General features: G+C 48.2%; 6 protein-coding genes across 8 annotated transcripts; 3 read left to right on the top strand and 3 right to left on the bottom strand.

The window, feature by feature from the left end:
- Window positions 1–8,178: 8,178 nt before the first annotated feature.
- On the top strand, window positions 8,179–12,067 carry LOC9661475 (E3 UFM1-protein ligase 1 homolog). 3 transcript variants are annotated; one of them, XM_024687612.1, is made up of 21 exons: window positions 8,179–8,500; window positions 8,550–8,861; window positions 8,936–9,199; window positions 9,250–9,297; window positions 9,353–9,418; window positions 9,463–9,566; window positions 9,615–9,708; window positions 9,765–9,821; window positions 9,873–10,251; window positions 10,307–10,461; window positions 10,508–10,573; window positions 10,624–10,692; window positions 10,746–10,829; window positions 10,875–10,940; window positions 11,003–11,049; window positions 11,107–11,170; window positions 11,223–11,300; window positions 11,355–11,417; window positions 11,476–11,559; window positions 11,612–11,750; window positions 11,820–12,067. In XM_024687612.1, the coding sequence occupies exons 1-20, from the start codon at window positions 8,327–8,329 to the stop codon at window positions 11,696–11,698; spliced, it is 2,361 nt and encodes a 786-aa protein (XP_024543380.1). In that variant the 5' UTR covers window positions 8,179–8,326; the 3' UTR covers window positions 11,699–11,750; window positions 11,820–12,067. The 3 variants fall into 3 exon arrangements, with proteins under 3 accessions (XP_024543380.1, XP_024543379.1, XP_024543381.1); XM_024687611.1 differs by having other exon boundaries at window positions 11,825–12,067; XM_024687613.1 differs by having other exon boundaries at window positions 10,526–10,573; window positions 11,825–12,067.
- Window positions 12,068–12,220: 153 nt separating this feature from the next.
- Window positions 12,221–13,846, top strand: LOC9661033 (short-chain dehydrogenase TIC 32, chloroplastic). Its single transcript, XM_002982417.2, has 8 exons — window positions 12,221–12,423; window positions 12,491–12,722; window positions 12,791–12,870; window positions 12,935–13,088; window positions 13,148–13,226; window positions 13,279–13,363; window positions 13,424–13,470; window positions 13,534–13,846. The coding sequence occupies exons 1-8, from the start codon at window positions 12,300–12,302 to the stop codon at window positions 13,705–13,707; spliced, it is 975 nt and encodes a 324-aa protein (XP_002982463.2). The 5' UTR covers window positions 12,221–12,299; the 3' UTR covers window positions 13,708–13,846.
- On the bottom strand, window positions 13,768–15,938 carry LOC9661034 (putative aldehyde-dehydrogenase-like protein y4uC). Its single transcript, XM_024687615.1, has 8 exons — window positions 15,748–15,938; window positions 15,571–15,689; window positions 15,245–15,439; window positions 14,854–15,183; window positions 14,601–14,762; window positions 14,243–14,514; window positions 14,060–14,168; window positions 13,768–13,992 (listed from the first exon to the last, which is right to left on the bottom strand). The coding sequence occupies exons 1-8, from the start codon at window positions 15,833–15,835 to the stop codon at window positions 13,822–13,824; spliced, it is 1,446 nt and encodes a 481-aa protein (XP_024543383.1). The 5' UTR covers window positions 15,836–15,938; the 3' UTR covers window positions 13,768–13,821.
- A 41-nt stretch (window positions 15,939–15,979) lies between these two features.
- Window positions 15,980–16,671, bottom strand: LOC112350762. The gene is made up of 3 exons (XM_024687559.1): window positions 16,423–16,671; window positions 16,191–16,340; window positions 15,980–16,119 (listed from the first exon to the last, which is right to left on the bottom strand). Exons 1-3 carry the CDS (start codon window positions 16,669–16,671, stop codon window positions 16,054–16,056), a joined length of 465 nt encoding a protein of 154 aa, XP_024543327.1. The 3' UTR covers window positions 15,980–16,053.
- Window positions 16,672–16,716: 45 nt separating this feature from the next.
- On the top strand, window positions 16,717–19,557 carry LOC9661476 (chloride channel protein CLC-c). Its single transcript, XM_024687614.1, has 7 exons — window positions 16,717–16,851; window positions 16,916–17,116; window positions 17,272–17,449; window positions 17,526–17,788; window positions 17,860–18,132; window positions 18,190–19,282; window positions 19,339–19,557. Exons 1-7 carry the CDS (start codon window positions 16,754–16,756, stop codon window positions 19,444–19,446), a joined length of 2,214 nt encoding a protein of 737 aa, XP_024543382.1. The 5' UTR covers window positions 16,717–16,753; the 3' UTR covers window positions 19,447–19,557.
- Window positions 19,558–21,044: 1,487 nt separating this feature from the next.
- On the bottom strand, window positions 21,045–23,981 carry LOC9661035 (transcription factor PIF3). Its single transcript, XM_002982573.2, has 9 exons — window positions 23,579–23,981; window positions 23,444–23,528; window positions 22,320–23,364; window positions 22,172–22,270; window positions 22,041–22,106; window positions 21,922–21,987; window positions 21,678–21,851; window positions 21,328–21,552; window positions 21,045–21,276 (listed from the first exon to the last, which is right to left on the bottom strand). The coding sequence occupies exons 2-8, from the start codon at window positions 23,524–23,526 to the stop codon at window positions 21,334–21,336; spliced, it is 1,752 nt and encodes a 583-aa protein (XP_002982619.2). The 5' UTR covers window positions 23,527–23,528; window positions 23,579–23,981; the 3' UTR covers window positions 21,045–21,276; window positions 21,328–21,333.
- Window positions 23,982–24,054: the final 73 nt, after the last annotated feature.

Genomic DNA, 24,054 nt, shown 5'->3' on the forward strand with positions numbered 1-24,054 from the left:
AAAGTTTTTGTGTCTGTACTATCGCAAACTTTAATGCCAAAGCAGAAAAGCATAGGGTGCTATTGCTCCAGATAGTCAGAAAGTCTCGATGGAGAAAGGCAGGCTGCCTTTTTCCTGTGACAAAAAAGAAAAGCCAGCGTTGTTATGGAGCATTCCTGCTAGCAATTTCCAGGAATTTTTTTATTTTTTTCTTTTTTTTTTCCCATGAGATAGCTGAAAATTGAACAGAAAGCTTGCTCCGTAGCAGCACTTCACCTCAAGTTCTAAACACGAACAATTTCTCCTCCTCTCGAGCGCCAAATTGTGAGCTTCACAGACTCGTAGTAAAAAAACAGTCGTTCATGAACTGTATCAGATATCATCTTCTTACAAGGATCATATTTTTAATTAAGAATTAAATTTTATTGTATTTATAGTTATAATAAAATATTATACTTATAATTATATCATTTAAAATTTTAAAATAAAAAATTAGTATATTTTTATTTCAAGAGTAATTTTGACAACGTTTTTATTTTAAAATGAGTTATTGGCATGTTTTCATGTTTTTCTTACCAGTTCTAATGAATATTGAAACCCTGAGAACTGAAACCAATATTTGCGAGATTGAGTAATGAAATTATATACAAAGTGGTTCACACTAACTTATGGAGCATATTCTATGTTTCTACACGTTAAAGGTTAAAAAAAATGACTCTATTGCGTTGTTTATGTTTGTTCATATATTGCACCCTTACAAAAGACTGCTTCACCTTGATGCTTTAAGAATCTCATCACTAGCTTTTGATGATGCATAAACATTCTTGGCTTGGCAACCCAGTAGCTGCTCCAATTAGCCATCCAGCAGATGCCCTTTAACACTAAGACCTCCTCTCTGCATGTTTGTTTAAATCAGCATTAAAATGTGTACAAAAGTGGTAGCAATGTTCTTATGCTTTCAAGAAGATAAACCGGAGCCTTACCGGGACCACTACCAAAAGGCTGTAATAGGCTTGAATTGCCAAGAAGAGGAGAATTTTATTAGCACATGGGATTGCAAGACTAAGAGAGTTATAACCAAGTTTGTGAGCTATACATGCAGATGCAAAGCTTCTTGAAGAGGAGCCATGTTTATCAAAACAAGGTCCAATTTCTTGCGTATTTTGTGATTGCTACGAAGCCATGTAATTATCTGGTCAAAATTTTAATTCCATAATGCAAGTTTTCATTTTTTTTCTTTTTCTCACTTTTAAGGAGTTTAATCCCTTTGCCATTCCTTAATCACGGGTTCGTACGCCTCCGCCACGTCTACCGTACACGACTTGATCCACACGTTGCAAATCGGGCACTTTTTCTGGATCGTCGCCATTTGCACCGCGCACTCCTCACACATGAGATGGTGGCACGGCACCAGTGCTTTCGTTCTCGGCCCCTCCCCACAGACACTACACTTGGGATCCATCAACGTACTTATCCTGTAGCTGGCATACGGCTTTGGTACCGTACAGCGTACGACGAGCTGCCACCCTTCCGCCATAGCCGTGACCTTGGCCCCGAGCACGTACTTGATGGGAGGGAAGCCGTCTCTCACCGCTTCCAGCACGAGCCTTCCTTTGAAATTGCCCAAATCCCCACGGATCGTCGTGAGGATGAGATCCACTGGGGAGCCCAAGTCGAAAAGCCAGCTCCTGCCCATGCCCAAGACCGTGACCTTGGGATACTGGGGTGACGAGATTTGGAAAGAGTTGGCCGAAAGATTGTTGATGTCTTGTTGTTGTTGCTGCTGCCAGACGTTTGCTGCTAAAGGGAAGTTGTTTGAGGCGCTATTGAAGAAGAGGCGGGGGCTGTTGTGAGGAACTGGATTGCCGCTATTGTAGCCCAAGGAAGCCAAGGTCGCCTTAACTTCTTCAAAGAGAGCTGGTGGGAGGCCCGGAGGACACACTGTGTTCGTAGCACCGTTGCACCGAGAAAACGCCATTGAAAATGAGTGAATACCTAGAAAGCTCTCGCCCCTGTTTTTATAATGCTGCGTACCTTTTCCCTAATCTTTGACTTAAATCAAAATTAGTGTTTATTTACATTTTCCTTTAATGTTGTGATTAACTCAACTAGTCTCCTAGATTTTGCTATCATTTCTTCGCTAACACTGGGGTTTTATGCCCACCAGGTTGATGATTTGTTTGTTTACGTTTTCTTTGTTCAATCATTCTATCTCAGGTACCATCAGCTTGATGCTCGAATCATGGCAATGGCTGCTGAGCGTAACTTCATCCAGGAAATCGATAGCATCGCTTGAAAAAATGTATAAATATTGGTTCTAGAACCTCCCCGCAGCCGCATAGATAGTCAAGCTCCATATTCTTCCACTTCACACACGCCGCCAGCACCGCCATCGTCTTGAAGAGCTCTCTGCCTCGTTCGACCAGTCCGGCGTGGCCGGTTGTGGAAGTTTAGTCGACGCCAACGGAGTCTTGATCCAGCCTACTTTGATGTCCTAGAACACGATGATTCTAGCTTATGCCGTGAATGGTGAAGGCGGGCTGGATTTGGAGTTATTTGTGGAGGCTTCATGCCGAATCGAGTTACTTTCCTTGCGACTGTAAAAGCTTGTGCGGCTTGTACAGCGGATACAACGGACAGTCTAAGGAAATCGGTGGAAAGATGGTGAAACTTACGTGCTTGGAGCTTCACTCGGAGGCAATGAAGTACGGTTGCATGTAGGATCACTTCCTGGCGAACAGTTTGATCTTCGTCTACTCGGAGTGTGGAAGCTTGACGGATTCTCAGGCTATGTGAGAACGAGGTGAAGCTGCTCTTGAGCTGTTTGGAGAATGCAAGAACAAGGGTGGACTACAAATCACGTGACTTATCTTGCAGCACTAAAGGCCTGTTTAAGCGTGGTAGCAAAGGTGGTCGGCGAACAGGTGGAAGGGAATCAAGGCTGTTGTTTCGAGAGAGTGAAAGCTATACACTCTCTAGCTGCAAATGCTGGTTTTCGTGGCGAGCAGCCTGGTGGACGCCTACGCAAAGTGTGGGAACATCGAGTATGGTCGTCAAGCTTTCGACAGGATCAAGGGTCGCAACTTGGTGCTGTGGATTCTCGGCTATGCCGAGAACGGGGACGGAGAATCAGCTCTCGAGCTCTTCGGCCGCATGCAAACAAGGGACAGGATTCTACCAGACGCTCGAAGCTACGTTGCGGTTCTCAAGGACTGTGCTAGTGCTCCAATAAGAAACGAGGCTCGCAAGCCGGAGTTCTTGCTTAAAGGCAGAGACATCCACTCCAGAGCTGTGAACAGCGGGCTTGAGAGAACAGCGACAAAGGTGACGCAGTCTGGAGAGCAGCGGCCAGAGTTCCAGAGCAATGCTGCTCTCGCCGTTTTCCTGATAGCCCGTGATCATTGCCGTCCAGGAAACTGTGTCTCGCCTGTCGAAAACTTGGCGAGCTTCTTCCAGGCTGCCACACTTGACGTACATGTCCACCAGGCAGCTCGCGACGAACAAGGCTTGTGGAAGCCTCGCAGCTATGGCAACAGGCAGAGAAAAGATCCGCAGCGCTCGACTCGACACGGACCCTTTGGTGGATTTCTACGGCAAGTGCGGCAGCATGGTGGCAGCCGAGCGAGAGTTTGCCAGTCTCACTGACAGCAGGATACAGCCATCAAGGAAACACCGGCAAGGTGTTTGAATCGTTCGAGAAGCAAGCCGGATGCTGTGACTTTCCTCTCGGTTCTCACGGCTTGCAGCCATGCCGGACAGGTCGAACGAGGCAGAGAGCTCTTCAAGACAATTTGGATGGCGGTCCTGGCGGCGTGTGTGAAATGGAAGAATATGGAGTTTGACTATCTATGCGGCTGCGGGGAGGTTCTAGAACCAATATTTATACATTTTTTCAAGCGATGCTACCTGAGATAGAATGATTGAACAAAGAAGACGAAAACAAACAAATCATCAACCTGGTGTGCATAAAACCCCAGTGTTAGCGAAGAAATGATAGCAACATCTAGGAGACTAGTTGCGAAGAAATCGAGTTAATCACAACATTAAAGGAAAATGTAAATAAACACTAATTTTGATTTAAGTCAAAGATTAGGGAAAAGGTACGCAGCATTATAAAAACAGGGGCGAGAGCTTTCTAGGTATTCACTCATTTTCAATGGCGTTTTCTCGGTGCAACGGTGCTACGAACACAGTGTGTCCTCCGGGCCTCCCACCAGCTCTCTTTGAAGAAGTTAAGGCGACCTTGGCTTCCTTGGGCTACAATAGCGGCAATCCAGTTCCTCACAACAGCCCCCGCCTCTTCTTCAATAGCGCCTCAAACAACTTCCCTTTAGCAGCAAACGTCTGGCAGCAGCAACAACAACAAGACATCAACAATCTTTCGGCCAACTCTTTCCAAATCTCGTCACCCCAGTATCCCAAGGTCACGGTCTTGGGCATGGGCAGGAGCTGGCTTTTCGACTTGGGCTCCCCAGTGGATCTCATCCTCACGACGATCCGTGGGGATTTGGGCAATTTCAAAGGAAGGCTCGTGCTGGAAGCGGTGAGAGACGGCTTCCCTCCCATCAAGTACGTGCTCGGGGCCAAGGTCACGGCTATGGCGGAAGGGTGGCAGCTCGTCGTACGCTGTACGGTGCCAAAGCCGTATGCCAGCTACAGGATAAGTACGTTGATGGATCCCAAGTGTAGTGTCTGTGGGGAGGGGCCGAGAACGAAAGCGCTGCTGCCGTGCCACCATCTCATGTGTGAGGAGTGCGCAGTGCAAATGGCGACGATCCAGAAAAAGTGCCCGATTTGCAACGTGTGGATCAAGTCGTGTACGGTAGACGTGGCGGAGGCGTACGAACCCGTGATTAAGGAATGGCAAAGGGATTAAACTCCTTAAAAGTGAGAAAAAGACAAAAATGAAAACTTGCATTATGGAATTAAAATTTTGACCAGATAATTACATGGCTTCGTAGCAATCACAAAAAAACGCAAGAAATTGGACCTTGTTTTGATAAACACATGGCTCCTCTTCAAGAAGCTTTGCATCTGCATGTATATCTCACAAACTTGGTTATAACTCTCTTAGTCTTGCAATCCCATGTGCTAATAAAATTCTCCTCTTCTTGGCAATTCAAGCCTATTACAGGTAGTGGTCCAGGTAATAAGAACATTGCTACCACTTTTGTACACATTTTAATGCTGATTTAAACATGGATTGTAAACATGCAGAGAGGATGTCTTAGTGTTAAAGGGCACCTGCTGGATGGCTAATTGCAGCAGCTACCCAAGAATGCTTATGCATCATCAAAAGCTAGTGATGAGATTCTTAACAAGGCCTTTTTAAGGGTGCAATATATGAACAAACAAAAACAACGTTATGTGGTCATTTTTTTTAATCTTTAATGTGTAGAAACATAGAATATGCTCCGTAAGTTAGTGTGAACCACTTTGTATATAATTTCATTGCTCAATCTCGCAAATATTTATATGATGTAGGGTTTCAGTTCTAAGGGTTTCAATAGTCATTAGAATTGGTAAAAAAAAAAACATGAAAACATGCCAATGTATATACATTTTATTACTCATTTTAAAATAAAAACGTTGTCAAAATTACTCTTAAAATAAAAATATATTATTTTTATTTTAAAAAATAATACGCATTTAAATAATATAATTATAAGTATAATATTTTATTATAACTATTAATTAAAAATATGATCCTTATATCTGCATCCAGACTTTCTGACGATCTGGAGCAATTAGCAGCCTTTAATCTACAGTACCGTAACGACATCGGTCAGGCTAATCTTTTCTGCTTTGGCATTAGTACAGACACAAAAACTTTCGAAGACGGATTCAGAAGGCAAACTTCCGCTTCTTGTTCACACTCACCTCCTCGTATCGAAGGACGTCCTCCACAGGATCAAAATAATTAGGTTTACACACTTCACCATCAAACTTGCACCCCTCGATGTCATTGACCATCTCGACACCCTTGGGAATCTCCATCTCCTCTGCACATGGAACGGGTGCAGTGTACCGCAGCAACACTTTGCACTGGCGAATACCTGCATTGTTCATTCCATAAGTATGAGCAGCTATGAAACGCATATATAACGAACCTTTCACAGCTTGTTTAGTTACCCTACGGGACTTGTCGCGGTAGCTCTGGAAGCCGAACCCGTCATAGTTCGACTCCGCCAGGAAGAAGCAGAGTACAAACTCATCCGGCTTACTAGTCCCGCCATAGATATCGTTCCATGCACGGAGAGCACCGATATGTGTTTTAAGAGCTTCTGTCGATACTGGATGGCGTGGTGCTACAGTTGGTTGCGCCAGCGTCCTAGGAAGAATAGTGTAGTCCACAGCCCCATCATTCTTGATCAATGGCCTCCAAACATACTGGATAGCATCTGCACCTGCCATCATTCGCAATTAGCCAAACAATGTTAAGTGATCTCAGCGCTAACTCACCGGCCTCCAGTAAAGCAGCTTTCAGATCTCCTTCGTAATATCGCAACAGCCGCCTTGGTTCCAAATGCTCTTCTCTTTTCATGCTCTTACAGGACGAACACTGCCAAAATACTTCCAGCTCCTGCTTCTTAGTAACTCTGGTACAGCTAAAGTGGTAGCACTGCTGGCAAACATCGCATGCAATCCACTTTCCTCGGTATTTTCCTCGGGAAGGATCTTCACGCGATTTACATTTGCTACAGTGCTTATCACCGACCTACAGCGACAAGACTTTGTAAATGTAAGAAACTAACAGTAACTCACCATAAGCACCACGGTATGCGTAGCTCCGTGCAATACATAAGCAATGGAAAGCTCCTCAAAAACAAAGCCTCGAAGCACCCCGTATTTAGGAATGTCCGACCAAGTCCGCATGAAGAACTCCAGGTCTATTGCTTTCATCCTCGTCAGAGCAAGAGTGAACTGGGCCTGGACTTTAACACTGCAAAAGTCAAGGTAGTACTCACGGAATGAAGAGCTCGCAGCCGGCTTCCGGAAATGTAACAGAGCCCGAGATATTTTCTGCCCTTGAGCTTTCTGTTTGAGGCACTCCAATAGCTGGCCGAGGTCCGTCCTAGACAACGAGTCTCTCACGAATTCTTCCGGGTTCAATCTCTGGAAGTCATCAGACCAAAGCAAGCGCACAACGCCTCCGAACCATTTGTAGTATTCTGGAGCAGCTCTGACACGCTCGAAGCCGTCCTGCACCTGTTGCTCGAACGCCTGGATAAGTACCTTAAGATCGAAAGCTAACCCCGTTGCTGTCTCACTTTGAGTCTCGACATGTTTCTGCAGCATTTTCTCTACTCGTTCTTTCACCGCGGGAACTTTAGCCAAATCTGCTGGGCCAGCAAGCATGATACTTGCTCCAAAGTCGTATTCCATGTTTGCCCACTTCTCAAGACTGCGAAGCGTTTTCTTCAGAGTTTCCAGCTCACTCGCAAGTTTCTCGTAGTGGATCCTCCACAAGTCCACCAACGCCGCGTACTCATCTTCCTCCCACGGGTACATGTACATGACAGTCTTCTTCCGATCGGGTTTGGCAGCTTTAACGTTTTCCTCGGCTGGCGAAGCCGCAAGTAATACAACGGGTCCGATAGCACCATCTGTGGGGACTTTCTGATTTATCAGATGCCACGACGCTTTGGCAAACGTGGCCGCGGTGAAGCTGTCGCGCTTTGCCACACGGACCGCAGTGCCTTTGAACTCCCATACGAAGCCAGCAGACTCGTAGAGAATGTGCAGCTCCAGCTTGACTTTGGAATCTCTCAACTCTATAGCGGTTCTGATGATGAAGTACCAAAGGAACGCTGACTTGCCCACACCCGAATTCCCGTTTATGTGGCAAATCCAGTCGTTGGCAGAAAACCCAGACTCTGAGCAGATCTGGCAAAATAAGGAGTCAAACATCCTCCTTACGTACAAGCTGGACAGTCTCTTGTCTGCCGAGACCGAGATGGGATTAAACATCTTGATAACCTTGCCCGCTGCAATGTCCTCCCGCTTCAAACTCCAGACATAGCTCCACCAAGACTGTAGCGATTCCAGCTCTGCGGCGAGCGCACACAAATCAGGCAACGAACATAGCCCAGCTACACTCCACTTACCGTCTGGCCCCAACTCAGCGCTCATCCTGTGCCAACTTCAAAGTTGATTTGACCTGTTGTTAGCTTTAGGGTTTGTTATAAGACGCATCTTTCTAGAATCTAGGGTTTAAAGAGACGATAGCGGAAGAAATCAAGCTAGGAATCGATCGATCGATCCACACAATGCGGTTGAGGTGAAGGCGTGGATCGTCTCGATCGCCCCCTCCATCGAACTGGAACAACCCTAGAATATTTCAGCTATGGATGCCGAGCTCCGGGAGCTGGAGCGCCTGTTCGAGGCGGCGCAGCAGGCCAAGCCGACCGCGCGGCTCTCAGAGCGCAGCGTTGTGGAGCTCGTCGTCAAGCTCCAGCAGCTGGGAATCCTCGATGCCGATCTCTTGCACACCGTCTCCGGCAAGGAGTACATCACTCAGGTATGGCTCCTCATCCAAGGATTCCTCCAATCCGGAAATATTTCGGCAGGATCGCTTGCGGCAGGAGATGGAGGCCGAGATCAATCGCCTGGGCCGTGTCTCGCTCGTGGATTTGGCGTCCTTGGTCGGCGTCGATCTCTTCCATTGCGAGCGCCAGGCCGACCAGATCGTGAGCAGCTCGCCGGAGCTCATGCTCGTGCAAGGCGAGGTGGTCTCGACCAAGTACTGGGATAATCTGGCGGAGGAGGTGAACGAGACTTTGCAAGAGGCCAGCCAAGTCTCTCTCGGAGAGCTTGCAAGACGGTATGGTGTTGGAGCGGAGCTCTTGACTGGGATGCTCTCGTCCCGGATAGGTACCATTGTAAGAAGCGTGTTCTTGGATTTTTGGTAGATCATCTAAGGCTGGAACTTTTTTCTTTTCTTTTTTCTCGATAGATTCACGCGAAGTTGGAAGGAGGCCAACTCTATACTCCAGCATACGTTGCTCGAGTGAAAGCCACGGTTCGCGGAGCTTTGAGAGCCATCACAGTGCCTACGTCCTTGCAAAGTGTGTGGAACCTTTTGCAAGGTTTGCTTCGAGATAGAGACGATGGTGGTAATGTCACTGGAGAGCACAGCTTGTTTCATATGGTGTTGAACGAGCTTGTCGCGGAGGAAGCGGTGAAAGGTACTCTTCGTGGATCAGTCTGGACACCAGCGGTAAGAACACTCTTTTCTCTTTTCAGAGATTAACTATTCTATGGTGTCAGGTGTTCGCTCACTCGCAACGTGAAAGTGTTGAAGCATTCTATTCTCAGGTGCTCTGCTTGGTTTGTCTCTCTTTATACAAGCTTATTCATGTTTGAGTTTCAGAACTCCTACATTACTTATGATGCTCTTCAGAAGCTTAACATCTCTCAGCCCAGGCAATACTTGCAGGTAAGTTATCTCACATGTCCTTTCGCTTATTAATTTTGCTTCAGACTAAATATCCAGAAGGCATCGCTTTGGACAATGTATTTGTTCACAATTCCTTCATAAGTTTGCTGGATTCAGCTGCGGAAGAGTCAGTCAAAGGGGGAGGATGGTAATTCGAATTCGGCTAGGCTATGTACAAATGAAATGGTTCTTTCAGGTTGGATGCCCTTGACGTCCTTCCATCAACTTTTGGATGCTCAGATTCTGGAAAGCTGCTACTTTTGTGCCCATTCGTACAACGAGCGTTGAAGGTACATTATGACTGGGAGCCTTATTTGGAGTTTACATTGTATATGTCGATTTACAGGATTCAACAGCGACCCTTGTGGCCGAAACATGCATCGTCGGTACAGGCTTTGTAAAGGTCTCTAGTTAAGTGGCTGCCATCATTTTCTAACTCGATGAATTTGGACAGGCACTGCTGGAAAAGTTTCAAAATATGTTACGAGAGATTCAAGACAAAACATTTTCGACGCTTGAAGTGAAACTCGAAGCGGAACCTGAGCCTGAGCTGGACGAGAATGAAACAAAGCCGTTTGCTTCAAGATCGAAGAAGAACGACAAGAAGCAAAAGGATAATAGTATCCGAAAAGAAGAAGAAAACGAAGAAAAGTCGGGGAAAAGTAAGAAGAAGACAGCAAGACACAAGTCAAGCAAGACACCATCTGTTAAAGAAGCAGTGCCTTCAAAGGCGAGAAAGGGCTCTCCTGCGGACGAGATGGATCTTTTGGCTGAAGAGAAGCTATCAAAGAAAATCATCGAATGGTATCCAGACCTTGAGGCTGATGGAACAGGTATCGTCCATCTGTAAATCCACTTCTAACTCTGACCGAGCAACATTGTGTGCAGAGGATGGCGATACAGGTGTTCTTGCAAAATGTTTGGCTGATCAACTGCGACCACAGTTGATCTCATACATGACGTCCCTCAAGCGTGCTTATCTTGGAGCGAACACAGAGGAGAGGAGAAAACGGATAGATGCACTGCAGCGCAAAATTGATGAGGTTGTATTTCTGTATGTTTTGGAAATTTCTGATATATCTGCAACAGGATTATGCTAATCTGCAGCTGTTCTCAAAGGCAATAGAGCTGTTTGAAGATGACAAGGGAATGGAAGTCGGTATTGCTGAGCTCTTTTATTACAGGCTAACAATAGATATTTGCAGGCTGTCTTGCACAAGCATCTGTTGCGTTCAACTGCTTCCGAAATAGCGGATGTTTTCCTAGAAACACAGGTTTTACCGAAATTCAATTGAGCACTTATGATTCTTATTGTATCCATTTGCAGGCTTTGGAACATAGGATAGAAAATGCCGAAAGTGCTGGAGCTCAACCTTGCAAGCCATTTTCGATGGCAGTGAGGATGTCCCTGGTATGATAGTCCCTGTGGTGACACTGACTCATCTTATCTTATCAGGCCAAAAATCTACCTGAACCTCTCTCCTCTGCAGCAACTGAGATGGTGGCGTCTCTGGAAGGAAAGGTGTGCTTTAATATCTACCATATCCATATCCGCTGTCACTAACACGAGAGAAATCTTCCTAGAACATTGGAGCATTTGATTCTGCTCTTGAAGCGAGCGTCACGGAAAGGTACGCAAACTGGGCGAATTATAAATGCTAAATGCCTCCAGTTGGGTGTTCTTGTAGTGGGCTACGTGTGAGAAAGCTTGACAAGAAGGGAGAACGATCATTGTTCTTTGCATATCGAAAGGTTAGCGATATGGTTGTAGCAAAATTGGCAACGACAAGTCCTTTTTATCCAGAGCCTCTCAGAACAAGTGAACCAAGAACAAGATCCCATCGCTCTCCTGCCAAAAGTGGTCGCTTTGCTATACGTCCAGGTGAATATTCCCCACTTTCTCCAGTCTTACAAATTCTAGTACTTACTTTGAAAGGTCCACGGCCGCGCCCTCCAAGCTCCCGGTCGAGCAATGTCGTCGGCGGTGTCTCGACTAAAGGTACGGCCTTTGATTAAAGACTGTTTCTTCGCGGCTACATAACTCGCCGTGACTGTAGAGCGCAATCCCTGACAAGGCATTTAGTACACTGGATCAGTATCTTTCGGAAACAGTCTCGTTGCTATCCAGCAGCGCCACTGATGTACGCTATAATCTTCCAGCTGGTCCACTTTCTCACACCGCTGTACCTGCAGGATTCCAAAAAGGCTCGTCTCGCGGAGCGCATGGATGAGCTGAGAGCATTAACTCGCACCACCAAAGACACCAAAGATAAGATATAAATGGCGACGCTACAAAGCCTGATTTACGAGTTTTCCTTCGATCTTAAAGAAGGTAAGCTCGTTTGTTACCTGTGAGGACAAAGTAGTAGCTGTGTGATTGATTGATTTGTGGCTCTTTTAGCGCAGGCTCACAGAGAGAAGAGGAAGGAATCTATGTCCAGTTTTTTTATCGCGTCTCCCAGAAAAACGAGCGATCAAATGCGATCGACCGCGCTCTCGTTTTTTTCCTCCGAGCCAAGCAAGCGCCAGACCAGGAAGCTCCTCTTTGACGAATTTAATTCTCACTTGCGAGCTGGGCTGGGAAAAAAAGAAGAAAACATCCTTGTCTCCAACCGCATTAAATGTACCAGCAAATGAGAGATTCCGGGATTGTTTGAATCCTGACCGTCGATCTTGTGAACTCTTCTGGAACGGAATGTCGCGGCTGCCGTAAATTCCGGCGCGAAATCTCAAATCCCGCCGTTAACATTCCATTCCAACTCTCAGAGATATAAATTTGGAATGGGGGGAAGCGTAGAGCAGTGGCAGCGAGGGCGATAGCGGTAACGATCGTTCCAAAATCTCGATCGCAGTCCAGGGTTGGAGTCTGATTGGAGAGCTCATGATCATGGGGCTTGTGGATCTGGTCACAGGGAGGAGGGGTCCGAGCGGCTTTGGATCCTCCTCCACTGCCGAGGATGTCACCAACGGAATCGACGCCAGCAATCTCACTATCCTCATCACGGGTAATGGTTTCTCGTCTGGCCAGGATGGAAATTTCCACATCCGTTGCTCCATTGCGTGCTTCTCCAGGTGGCGCTAGCGGCATTGGGGCCGAGGCATCTCGTGTTCTTGCGATGCGCGGCGCCAGGGTTGTGATCGCCGCCAGGAATCTCACCGCGGCGAGCGAGGTGAAGAATGCGATCTTGGCGGAATATCCCAAGGCCAGAATAGAATGTTTGAAGATCGATCTCAGCTCTTTGTCGTCGGTGAGGAGCTTTGCGGCGGAGTTCTTGGCCACGAAGCTGCCGCTCAACATTCTCATGTAAGTTCCTTTGTTTCGAAAATTCCTTCTTTGTTTCTTTAATATGCTTGTTCTTTTCCTCCTCCTAGAAACAATGCGGGAATTATGATGATTCCTTACGAGCTCTCTCCCGACGGCATTGAAATGCAATTCGCTACAAACCATCTGGGTATGCGCCATGGAATTTTTCGGGAGTCTTGACTCTTTTCTTTTCATTTGTTTGTGATGTCTAGGCCATTTTCTTCTCACAAACTTGCTCCTGGACAAAATGAAGGAGACCGCCAAGGAAAGTGGCATCCAGGGAAGAATTGTCAATCTCTCGTCCATCGCGCACATCGCCTCTTACAGCGGTGGAATCCAGTTCTCACACCTTAATGACAAAGCCTGGTACACCAAACGACTCTCTTTTCTCGTGAGCTTACATTCTTCCTTTATTCTTCCAAAAGGTACTCCGACACTAGAGCATACAGTCAATCCAAGCTCGCGAACATCCTCCACGCCAAAGAACTGGCAATGAGATTCAAGGTATTCGTCTAATGCTTTGAAATCTCTCCCACCTTTCTCTTTTGCTGATTAGGCCGAAGGAGTTGACATCACAGCCAATGCTGTTCATCCAGGGTTTATAATGACGCCTTTGATGCGGCACACATTCTACATAATGAGTTTGTCTCTTTAACTCGTCATTGTTTTCGGTTACTTATGGAACTCTGATCTTTTTGCAGGGGTTCTCAAGTTCTTCTCCAGCTTCCTTTGGAAAAATGTGCCGCAGGTAAGAAGAATTCTCCCAATTATCTGGAAGTCTTTTGTGACTAATACGTGATCGATCTCTCAGGGCGCTGCTACGACGTGCTACGCGGCTCTACATCCAAGCCTCAAGGACGTCACCGGACAATACTTCGTGGATTCCAACAAATCGAACTGTAGCGCTTATGGCAGAGATCCCGAGCTCGCTCACAAGCTATGGACCTTCTCCCAGGAGCTTATAGACAAGCATTCTCCTTCCTAAAGGCAAAAGGCTGATGGTGCTAGAGAGCGAGCGAGCGAGCAAACGAGGACAACTCGACAGTGGTTTGTGGATAGACTGTATTTACTCTTCTCGAAAGCTCGAGCTCGAGCTTGATCAAAAGTAAGACGCGTTGCCTACATTGCGCATGACTAAAACTTTGGTTTCGAGCATGTCGTCCATCGCGTACTTGACACCCTCTCGTTGGATTCCAGAGTCTTTGATCCCACCGTATGGCTGGCTATCAACGCGCATGCTTGGCGAATCGTTGAGGCAAACTCCTCCAGCCTGTGAGGTGATCAAATAATCATCAAACAATCGATCAATACTTTCTATATCTCAAACGCAAAGCTACCTCTATGTGCTCAAATGCATAGAAGGCCTTGTTTAGATCACGCGTAAAGACGCCGGCTTGGAGACCGTAATGCGTGTTGTTAGCTTCCTTCACGGCTTCCTTGAAATCACTGCGTCACCACCGTTTTAGTTTAGAGAAAGAAAAAAGGAAGTAAAGAAGAACGTCGCAACTTTGAGAGCTTACTTGTATGAGTAGAGAAGGATCACGGGACCGAAAATCTCTTCCTTTTTTGCGTCCGTGTCAAAGGGAGCGTCTTCCAGGATCGTTGGCTCCATGAAAGCTCCCCTTCGCTTACCACCAACCAGAAGTTTGGCGCCTGCCTTCACTGCCTCGTTCACGCTCTTCTCCACAGTAGCTGCCGACGACTCGGATATCATGGGCCCGATGGACGTGTCGTCTTGGCGAGGATCTCCACCTTTGAGTTTCTTAACCGCAGCGATCAATGCGTCCTTCACCTACACAACCAGCACCAGATACGTTAGATCAAAGCTCGATTTGAGAACAAAGAATACGATAGAATTTAAAGACGAGTGTCGGATACCTCCTTGTAAAGGCCACCTCTCACGTAAAGGCGCTGCATGTGAATGCACGACTGGCCGCTTTGATAGAATCCCCCATGGACCAACCTAGCGATTGTGCCTTCCAGGTCTGGAACGAGATCTTCCACTATGCATGGAGCATTGCCTCCCAGCTCCATAACCACCTGTAAGAGGAATCAAAGAAGTTGAAGAAAGCGAAGCTCCATCTGAAGGAAGAAAGCGAAGGAAAAAAAGAAAAGAAAAGAGCCGACGAACCTTCTTCTTTCCGGCTCGAGCTTTCATATTCCAGCCAGCCATGCCAGAGCCTGTAAATGTGAGAAGCTTGAAGCGATCGTCGGTTGTGAAAGCATCAGCTTCGTTGCGAGTGGTAGGGAGGATGGAAAAGGCACCCTTGGGAAGACTGTCGCACGATGCTAGAATCTCTCCCAGGAAAAGCGCCGAGAGTGGAGTCCGACTGCTCGGCTTTAGGACAAACGGACACCCCACAGCAATGGCCGGTGCCACCTTGTGTGCAACTAGGTTGAGCGGGAAGTTCCACGGGCTTACCATCGAAACTGGCCCAATAGGGAACTTCTTTACAATACCCTGCACCAAGCGTTCTTCTTATAACTTGCTAATAGTTGACCAAAAAAAAAGAGTAGCTTACCTCTAGACCTTTGTTGCGTGCCGAGATATCCAGTGGAAGAACTTCCCCGTAAATTCGAGTAGCTTCCTCGGCAGCTACTTCAAAAGTGTCGATGGATCGCTGAACTTCACCCCTTGCATCCTTGATCGGTTTCCCGGACTCGGTGGTTATCAGTTGAGCAACCTCCTCGGACCTTTTTTCGAGCTCCAAAACAATCTGGCAAGCATCAAGAGTCAGTAAGTGAGAAGGAAACAAATGAAAGAATGGAAAGAATGTGGATGTTTTCTAATGTTTTCTACAAAGAAATTTGGAGCTACGAGAGATGAGAGCGATGCAAAAATCCATACCTTTCTAAGCACCGCCTTGCGCTCGTAGGAAGGTAATGCCGCCATCGCCGGCGCCGCTTTCACGCATTCCTGGATCGCCTCTTCGATGTCCTCGGGAGACGCCAGCGGCACCTTGGCGGCTGGAAAATCCCCATCGCAAATTTTTGAGCGAAATATTTCGATCGATCACATACATACCCGCTTGCCCGGTGTGCTTGTCGATCACATCCAGGTAATTCGCCGATTGATCCCTGGCGCAGCTCGCAACATACATGGGAAATTTCATCCTGGATCCTGCCGTGGATGCGAAATACCTCTCTCCGATCGAAGGAAACTCGACCTAGATAGCCAGCTGCTGGCTTAGATGGCAGCATTTCAAGCGCTCAACGTGTCCCACTCAAAGGCTCTCACTCTGATAAACCCTAGAAAAGAAGATACGAATATCCGTTCAAAGAATATGCTTTTACAAAACTTTTTCGTTGATACAAGCGCGCGAGGATAATGCTAAGCTTGTCCCAGCCATTTTGCGCGATAGCCAGTTCCTTTGCATTGATCGCAATCCACAACACCCTGGAAACTACCACTCGTTAGAACCGATCAAACGAGAAGAGGAAGAGATGATCGATCGATCGATCGCTCACCTTTCCAGCGCAAATGTAGCAGCTAGTGTTGTGGGACGAGATCTCGCACAGGACATTGTCGCCGAGGATGAAGAAGCCCGTCCCTTTGCACCACGGGCACTCTCTCTTGCCGCAAGCTTGGCACCGAGAACAAGCCACCGGCCTGGGTTGCTGGGATCAATCGATCAAACGCGATCGCATTCTTCGAAGAATCGCAAGAGGAAAGAATTGCGAAGAGAGGGAGAGATCTTACCTTGGAAATCAGCCATGTCTGCTCCATTCTCTTGATAAACCCGGGCATGTCCCCCTCCTCCTCTTTGGCGCTGTCCGATGGCCCCGCGATCACGCCCGAGCTTGCTACTACGCGAATCCTGGATGAAACCACTCGATGCCTCCAGATTCTACTGTGAATCCCCGGCGCTGGAACCGCATCGAAGCTACAGGAGCAGCCGCCACTGGGCGCCGGACCAGCGCCGACGATGATCGCTCTCGACGATTCCATTTACCCTAGATTCTGAGCGAATATCCTTACACTTGAACATGACTCTCGTGTTCATGGGGCCTAGGGTTCTTCCAGGTTTTCCATGGAAGATGGAGCTCGCATCGATTTGGCAGAGCCGCTGCTGGATGGGAACAAGCCCGGCGACCTCCAGCCGGGCGCATTGGATAGCTTGAATTACGAGTAGCGATTCTTTCTCTCCTCGTTTCCTTCAATGTTCTTGAGTGATCTCTTCTTTTTCTTGCAGAATCGTGGAGAATGATCTGTATCGGCAAGACTGGCGATTAACTTCGCGATTCGGCATACTCCATTACACAATCTGCAAGTGGATCCTGGTATTTCTGGTTGGATTTTGGACCGGCGTCGTGTCTCTCTTGATCAATGTGGCTGTGGAGAACATTGCTGGGACGAGATTTCTTGCGACAGTCGATTTGATGGCTTCTAACAGGTATGATTTCTTTCGTTTTCCGCAAGAACAGTATCAGTATCTAGAAAAAATAAATCTTAGAGATGTCTCTTAGAAGTGTTTTTTCGTTTGCTAGCGACTTGTGATTCTTTGAAATAACTGGTCCATTTTTTTCTTTTTTTGTTTTTCGGGCTCAGAATCGCTATGGCTTTCGCTGTCTATGCCGGAAGCAATATCGTGCTGGTTCTACTATCGGCTTTACTTTGCATTTACGTTGCTCCAGAAGCGGCAGGATCCGGAGTTCCGGAAGTCGAAGCTTATCTCAATGGTGTCGATTGCTCCTCGGCCTTGAGTTTCAACACATTTTTTGTCAAGGTTTGCGTTGTTTCTTCATTAAATCTTCATCGATGAAGGTGCTTTCGTGTTCGATCTTTTGAGTTTGATCTTCCAGGTGGTAGGAATTGTTGGTGCTCTTTCGAGCGGTCTTATGTGTGGTAAAGCTGGGCCTTTGGTTCATATGGCCGCTTGTATAGCGGTTTTCTTCGGGCAGCCTGGTTTTACACATCGTTTGCTGGGTTTTACGAAGCTAGATCTTCTTGACAACGATAAAAACCGTCAGGATCTCGTCGCTTGCGGAGCTGCCGCGGGGCTTGCTGCGGCTTTTCGAGCACCCATCGGTGGAGTTCTGTTTGCTTTGGAAGAAGCTGCCTCATGGTAAGAGTGAGGGATTTTCTTCTACGCATTATCTTTCTCTTGATCGTTAAGCTGCATTTCTGGCTTCGCAGGTGGAGAAGCGCGCTGCTATGGAGGACCTTCTTTACAACTGCAGTCGTCTCCTACGTCCTGAGAATCGGCATTCACTGGTGCCGCCATGGTCACTGTGGAAGCTACGGAAAGGGTGGCTTGATACTTTTCGACGTAGGAGACGCGCGAGTAAACTATGGTTTGCTCGAGCTAGTTCCAGTCGCAATTCTGGGTGTTATAGGCGGCACACTGGGAAGCTTGTACAACCATCTTCACGCGCATTTCTTCTTGTTCAACACAAAGTGGCAAAGCAGGTACTTTTTCAAGTTTTTTCTTCTCGCGCCTACTTATGCGTGTTTATTTGGCTGTAGAAAAGGAGTTTTTGCCAAGCTCTTTCATGCTGCGCTGGTAGCGTTTATCACTTCTATCTGCAGCTTTGGCCTTCCTTGGCTTGCCCCATGCCGGCAATGCCCCCCAAATAACGAAGAATGCCCGACTCACGGACGCGTTGGAAACTACAAAGCTTTCAACTGTCCTCCTGGTCACTACAACGATCTGGCCGGGCTTATATTCAACACCACCGAGGACGCGATACGAAACCTTTTCAGCCTTGGTACGCCCTTCGAGTACAACTATATCACGCTGCTGATCTTCACGGCTTCGTCCTATATGCTCGCCTTGATGACTTACGGGATCCTCGTTCCATCGGGGTTATTCGTTCCGGCAATTCTCTGTGGAGCAACTTATGGCCGGCTCGCTGGCATGGTGATGGTTTCGATATTTGGACACGACCGTCTGGACGAGAGCATGTACGCTATCATCGGTGCTGCTTCTTTCCTCGGTGGCTCCATGAGGATGACGGTCTCTCTCTGCGTCGTCATTCTGGAGCTCACGAACAACTTATCGATGCTTCCGCTGGTGATGTTTGTGCTGCTCATCTCCAAGGTGGTCGGGGACTGTTTCAACAATGGGATCTTCAAGCTCCACATCGACATCAAGGGGTTTGATTTTCTCAAGGAGGCTCCTCCTCCGTTTAGGTCCCAGCTTACAGCTCGTGATGCCATCCTGACGCCTCCAGTGACACTGTACCGCGAAGAGAAGATTGGGAGAATTCTTGACGTCCTCTCCGCCTGTTCCTACAACGCCTTTCCGGTGCTGGATCGTGAACCCGACGGCAAGGACAGGTTTTTCGGGATGGTTTTGCGAGCTCACATCCACGTCCTCCTGGAGATGAGATCCGCGAACTCGCCGAAGAAGATCGCAGTGAAAACCGTGAGAAAACACCCGGCTGCTCAACGATCTCTCTCGGGGAATTGTTTGGAGGTGGAGAGCCTGCTCGATCTAACTCCAGTCGTGAACCAGTCGCCTTACACGGTGTTAGAGACACTGTCACTGGCAAAGACGTACTCTCTCTTCCGGCAGCTTGCGTTGAGACATCTTTGTGTTCTTTCCAAGAACAAGGAGGTATGTATGTTTCTCTCTCTTTTTTCTCTCTTTTTTTATGCTCACTTCCTTCACAGGGATCTCCCGTGGTGGGAGTGTTAACGAGGCACGATTTTATGCAAAGCTCTCTCTGGAAGAAGCATCCACAACTGGGACGTTTATCTTCTTTCCGGATTTTGGAGTGATGATGAACGACGGAGCTGGATTTTGTTTAGTCCGACGGCTGCGATTCGCGATCAACTTACTCTCAGATCAAAACTAACCTCTGTTTAATACAAATAAGATCTTAGTCGACACTGATTTCTTCGACAGGGCCGCCGAGAATGCCACTCTTGCCTGCGCAAGATCGATCCTCCATGTCCGGGTGCCTGGAATCACTCTGGAGATTGTCTGCTTTCTCAGGTTTTGAAAGGTGGCAGAAAATTCAAGACTGCCATCCTTCAGAATGTCGATGACGTCTGTGCAGCAGCAGTTGGTCTCAGCATGCACGTCGTTTCCCGCGATCCGGCAAACACCGACTCGATCGTCTTGAGCTGCGTCAAGGAAGCTCAAACCAGCGCCACCTCTCGTACGTTTCCTCGAATGACAGAGTCAAAAACACTGTGTATATGCTGTTTTTGATAGTCTCGCGGTGCCCAACTGGAAGCATGAGAAGAAGATAGGATGGACCGGTGAGTGGGTTAGGCCACCAACGAGGACGCGAAAACGATAATCCAACTTACGCTTTTTCATCCATGGGAACACTCTCGCTGCATTCATCGCAATGACACCACCAGAGCAGCTCGCAGCCGCGAAGCATTTCGCCAAATCTTGCCGCTCCCCCTGCAATATATAGTGCGAGTATGGACAAGTGGAGAGACGTGTGGGATCAGGATATGGTGCAGTCGAGCCTGATGGCTCCAATCGTGCGGCTACGGACATGAATTCCCGAAATGAAAGTGGGGGACAGGGACAGGCTCAGAGCGGATGTACGAGTTTCAAAAGCATTCACAGGTGCAGAAACGTGCTGCATTTTTCAAAGAACAAGTTGAAGCTGTGGAGCCACAAAAAAGTTGGAAGTATTGGAATTGGAGCCACCCCTTCCGCCATCCAAGCAGGCCCTGGATTGATTGCATGGAGGGTCTGGCTCGTCCTTATTTCCCTCCTGCGGCTGAGCTGGACGAGGAATGGAACTCGGGGGACCGCCTCCATACTCTCTGCTTGGCGGGGAGGATTGGGACGAGTCGCCAGCAATCCCAGCGACGCACAGCTTTGAGGCGGCTAGCCTTTGACGACTTCCAAGAGACTGTCAACAAGAAGTGCATGGCTAGCAGCTTTGGCTTCTCCTCAAACAGGCGCGTCGCCCTCCTCCGTCAAGGACGCTTTGAAGAGTTTGGCCGAGCTCATGATGCGCGAGGAAGCTCCGACTCGTACCACTTCGTCGAGAAAGAGAAAGGACGCTACCACTACCGCTGCTGCTGCTGCTGCTACAAAAGATGGTGGTGGAGTCCAAGAGAAAGAAACCGAGCAATGACATCTTCACGCTGTGGGAGAACTTCAAGTACGGGAATCAGCCGGCTGCTACTCCACTTCTCTCAACTTCCAGAAGCTTCAAGAGGCCCTCGAGCTCCATATTCTCTGGGACAGAACAACAGTTCCACTTGCAGAGGAGGAAAGCGTGCAAAACGAACCATGATTTGCCCACTTGGAACAGAACTTTGGGAACCAGGTTCCCGGGATCTCTCTTCAAGCTCACTCGTCTCTTTACAGAGGTTGCCAGAAAACAAGCCACGCGGTAGAGAACTTAGACAAAACTTTGAGACGAGGTTCCAATTACCAGGTTCGACTTCGAACCTCCTGTGTTGTACAAGCCCGCTTTGTTTTACACAGGTCTCGCTAGCTAGACGTAAAGCCTCCTAACTTACCACTTTACCATTCGCTCGTCGGCCAGCTTCGCAAGTACTACGTAGCCTCCACTTCTCTCCCATTTTACAAGTGTTTGTCTCTCGCCGAATACCCACTCTATACTCGTAAACCTGCAAGAGAAGAAGATTGACAGAGAGAAAGAGAGCCAAAGGATCACAAACCTCTTTCTATTGCATAACAACAACTCCACCCGTTTTCTGCTGCTGCTGCTGTTGTTGCTGCTGCTGCTGTTGCTGCTGCTGCTGCTGCTGCTGCTGAATTTGTTGCTGCTGCTGCTGTTGAATTTGTTGTTGCTGCTGCTGCTGCTGAATCTGCTGCCGTAGCTGCAGCTGCATCTGCTGCTGTAACATACAGGCATGGTACATGTCCATTGTCATGTTTAGTGGCTGCCAAAGAAACAAGACAACACAGAAGTCCACGTTTTATAAGAGCAAACCTTTCAACTGTGAGTGGAGGAGCACGAGGTAAAAGAACGAGGAGAGAAATATGGGAACGGGCTTTGCTTGCTTACCATGGGGCCGCTGGTTAAGGGTCGCCCGGCGGAGTCCATTACTCCCATTCCCATCACTCCCATCCCCATACCCATTCCCATCCCCAGCGTTGGCATCTGCGGCATTTGCAAGTGCTGCATCCCCGCTGGGATTATCATTGGTGGTAAGCTCAAGCCGGTCCTCATAGCCATCATCTGGAAGAGACCAGGAACACAAAGAGAAAGCTTGTTACAATGAGACTTTGCTGGATCCAGGTGAAAGTACCTGGAGTTGGAGCTGGAGCATCTTGAGATACTCGATCGCTTCGTCCAGCATTGATGCCTTGTCCGTCTGGTAGAGAAAGTGGTGTCTCTCAGCGGGAGAAAGCTTTGAAAAGAGCTTACCTTGTTGGAGTTTGGTATAAGTTCTTGCAAAGCTTTCATCTTCTCGTTTATCCGGTCGCGCCTTCTCTGCGATCCAGGAGAAAAAAACGTTCATGATGCAAAAACGTTTGAGAACAACCGAGACGACGTACCCGCTCGGAAAGATTGTGCACCTCGGCTGCCCTGCTTCGCTTGGAACTCGTCCGCGCGGGCGGGGCCTTCTTTACATCAACCGATTCTCCTTCCACGTCCTAGATCCGACACAAAAGTTCAAGACACCACCAAAGAACAACCACTTACTTCGCTTTGGCAGTCCGCAGACTCGTCCACACTCTTCACCTTCCTCTTTCCTTTGGCATTGCTTCCCTTGGCTCCGTCCGCGCTGTGACCGGATCCACCCGAGGACGAAGTTAGCGTCTGCTCGTTCCCATCAGCAGCAGTCGCACTGGAGCTCGGCTGACAATTTCCCCTTGTCCCTGCCGCCTCTTTCCTCGACGTGCAACTTATCAGTGATGGCAAGCTCGACTGGCTCACGCTCTGCTGCGCCTCCGAGCTCTGTTCTTGAGCAACTGCGCTCCTCTGCGTGGGAGCCGAGCCAATCGATCCTTCGACAACACCGTTGGACGCAGCCGCCGGTGCCACTGCTACCGCAGCATCGTTCTTCTTAAACTGCATCTGCAAATGGTTCGTGATGCTCGTACTACACTTCCCGAGCGTGTGCAAACTCGCCTTCGCGATCACGGCCGGTCGAGAAAAGTGTGAGAAGTTGAGCGACGAGTTGACTTTGTGAGCCTTGGGTGGCAGCATGGCAAGATGACGAGGCTTTTTCGCCGGATCGGCCCACTGTGACGCCCCTGCCGGATGAATCCCAACACCATCTGTAGCTGAGTCCCTCGACCCTGTTCTAGCCATCGTCGGAGCTCCGCTAGAAGCCTGTTGTTGCGAATCACGGGGAGCCGCCTGGGTGGCGCATGAGGACTGATCATGCAAAGCCTGAGTGCTGAAGATGTCTGAGCAATTGTTCTTATCCAGATTGTCGTCCGGATACTGCAACCAGGAGATCAATTCATCATCTTCGTAAGCAGCAGCAGCAGCAGCAGCAGTAGTAGCAGCCACGGTCTCTGTCCCGACCGCGCTGATCACCACAGCATCCAAAGTTCCATCTTTTATCCTGTTGTCGCTGGATGGCTTGCTACTCGAGGGTGCCAATCGATCCTCATTGCTGTGCCTGTTGTTACCCCAGAATCCTGAAGAGACCCACTGCGAATTCTTGTTTCCGCCGACTTGCATCACGCCCAAGCTCCCATCGCTCGTCCATATCAACTCGGAGAAATCGTTCTCGCAGCTGCCATGATAGTGGAGAGTGTAAGCATTGTCAAGAACAACACCAAAAAAATAAAATAAAATCTGGAAAGAGCACTCACAACTTTGGATTGTTCTTTGCTGCTGGCGATTCCTGAGATTTTTCTGTTGGAAATTCATCGCATTCGGGAACACAATGATTCATGCCTGCAATCGACCGAAATTTCCAGTGAATGCAGGTGTGGGATCGATGATACCTTGCGAGGCAGCTCTGGTAGACCCAAAATCGAATCCGACGATCACTCTCCTGGATCCGCTGGAAGCCTCGCGCCTCCAGCCGTCAAGCCGCAAAAAACAGAAAAACCCTAGCCCCCTGACTGCGAGCTTCCTGCTCTAAGCTCCATGAATCGAGCACTCCTAGAACCATCGATCGTGGCGATGGATACAAGATCTCCGGCGAGGGATCGTCAGGATCAGATCGCCCCAAGAAGCGCAAGAGAGCAATTTCTCAAGTCGATTCTAGCCTCTACTCCTAGAACAGCCAAGCAATCAGCGACATCTTTCGTGATAGATCCGACGGCCAGGATGGAGCATTGCCCGCCAAGTGCGCAGATCTTTCCCGGAATGATGCTCGCAGCGGAATGGCGACTCGATGGCGCAACCTAGACCGTTTGATGTTTACCTTTTATCTCATGAGATTCCCGCTCAAATTTAAGTTCTAGGGCTTTGTGGG

This window comes from Selaginella moellendorffii, unplaced genomic scaffold (genome assembly GCF_000143415.4).
Source record: "Selaginella moellendorffii unplaced genomic scaffold, v1.0 SELMOscaffold_54, whole genome shotgun sequence".
NCBI classification, from domain to species: domain Eukaryota; kingdom Viridiplantae; phylum Streptophyta; class Lycopodiopsida; order Selaginellales; family Selaginellaceae; genus Selaginella; species Selaginella moellendorffii.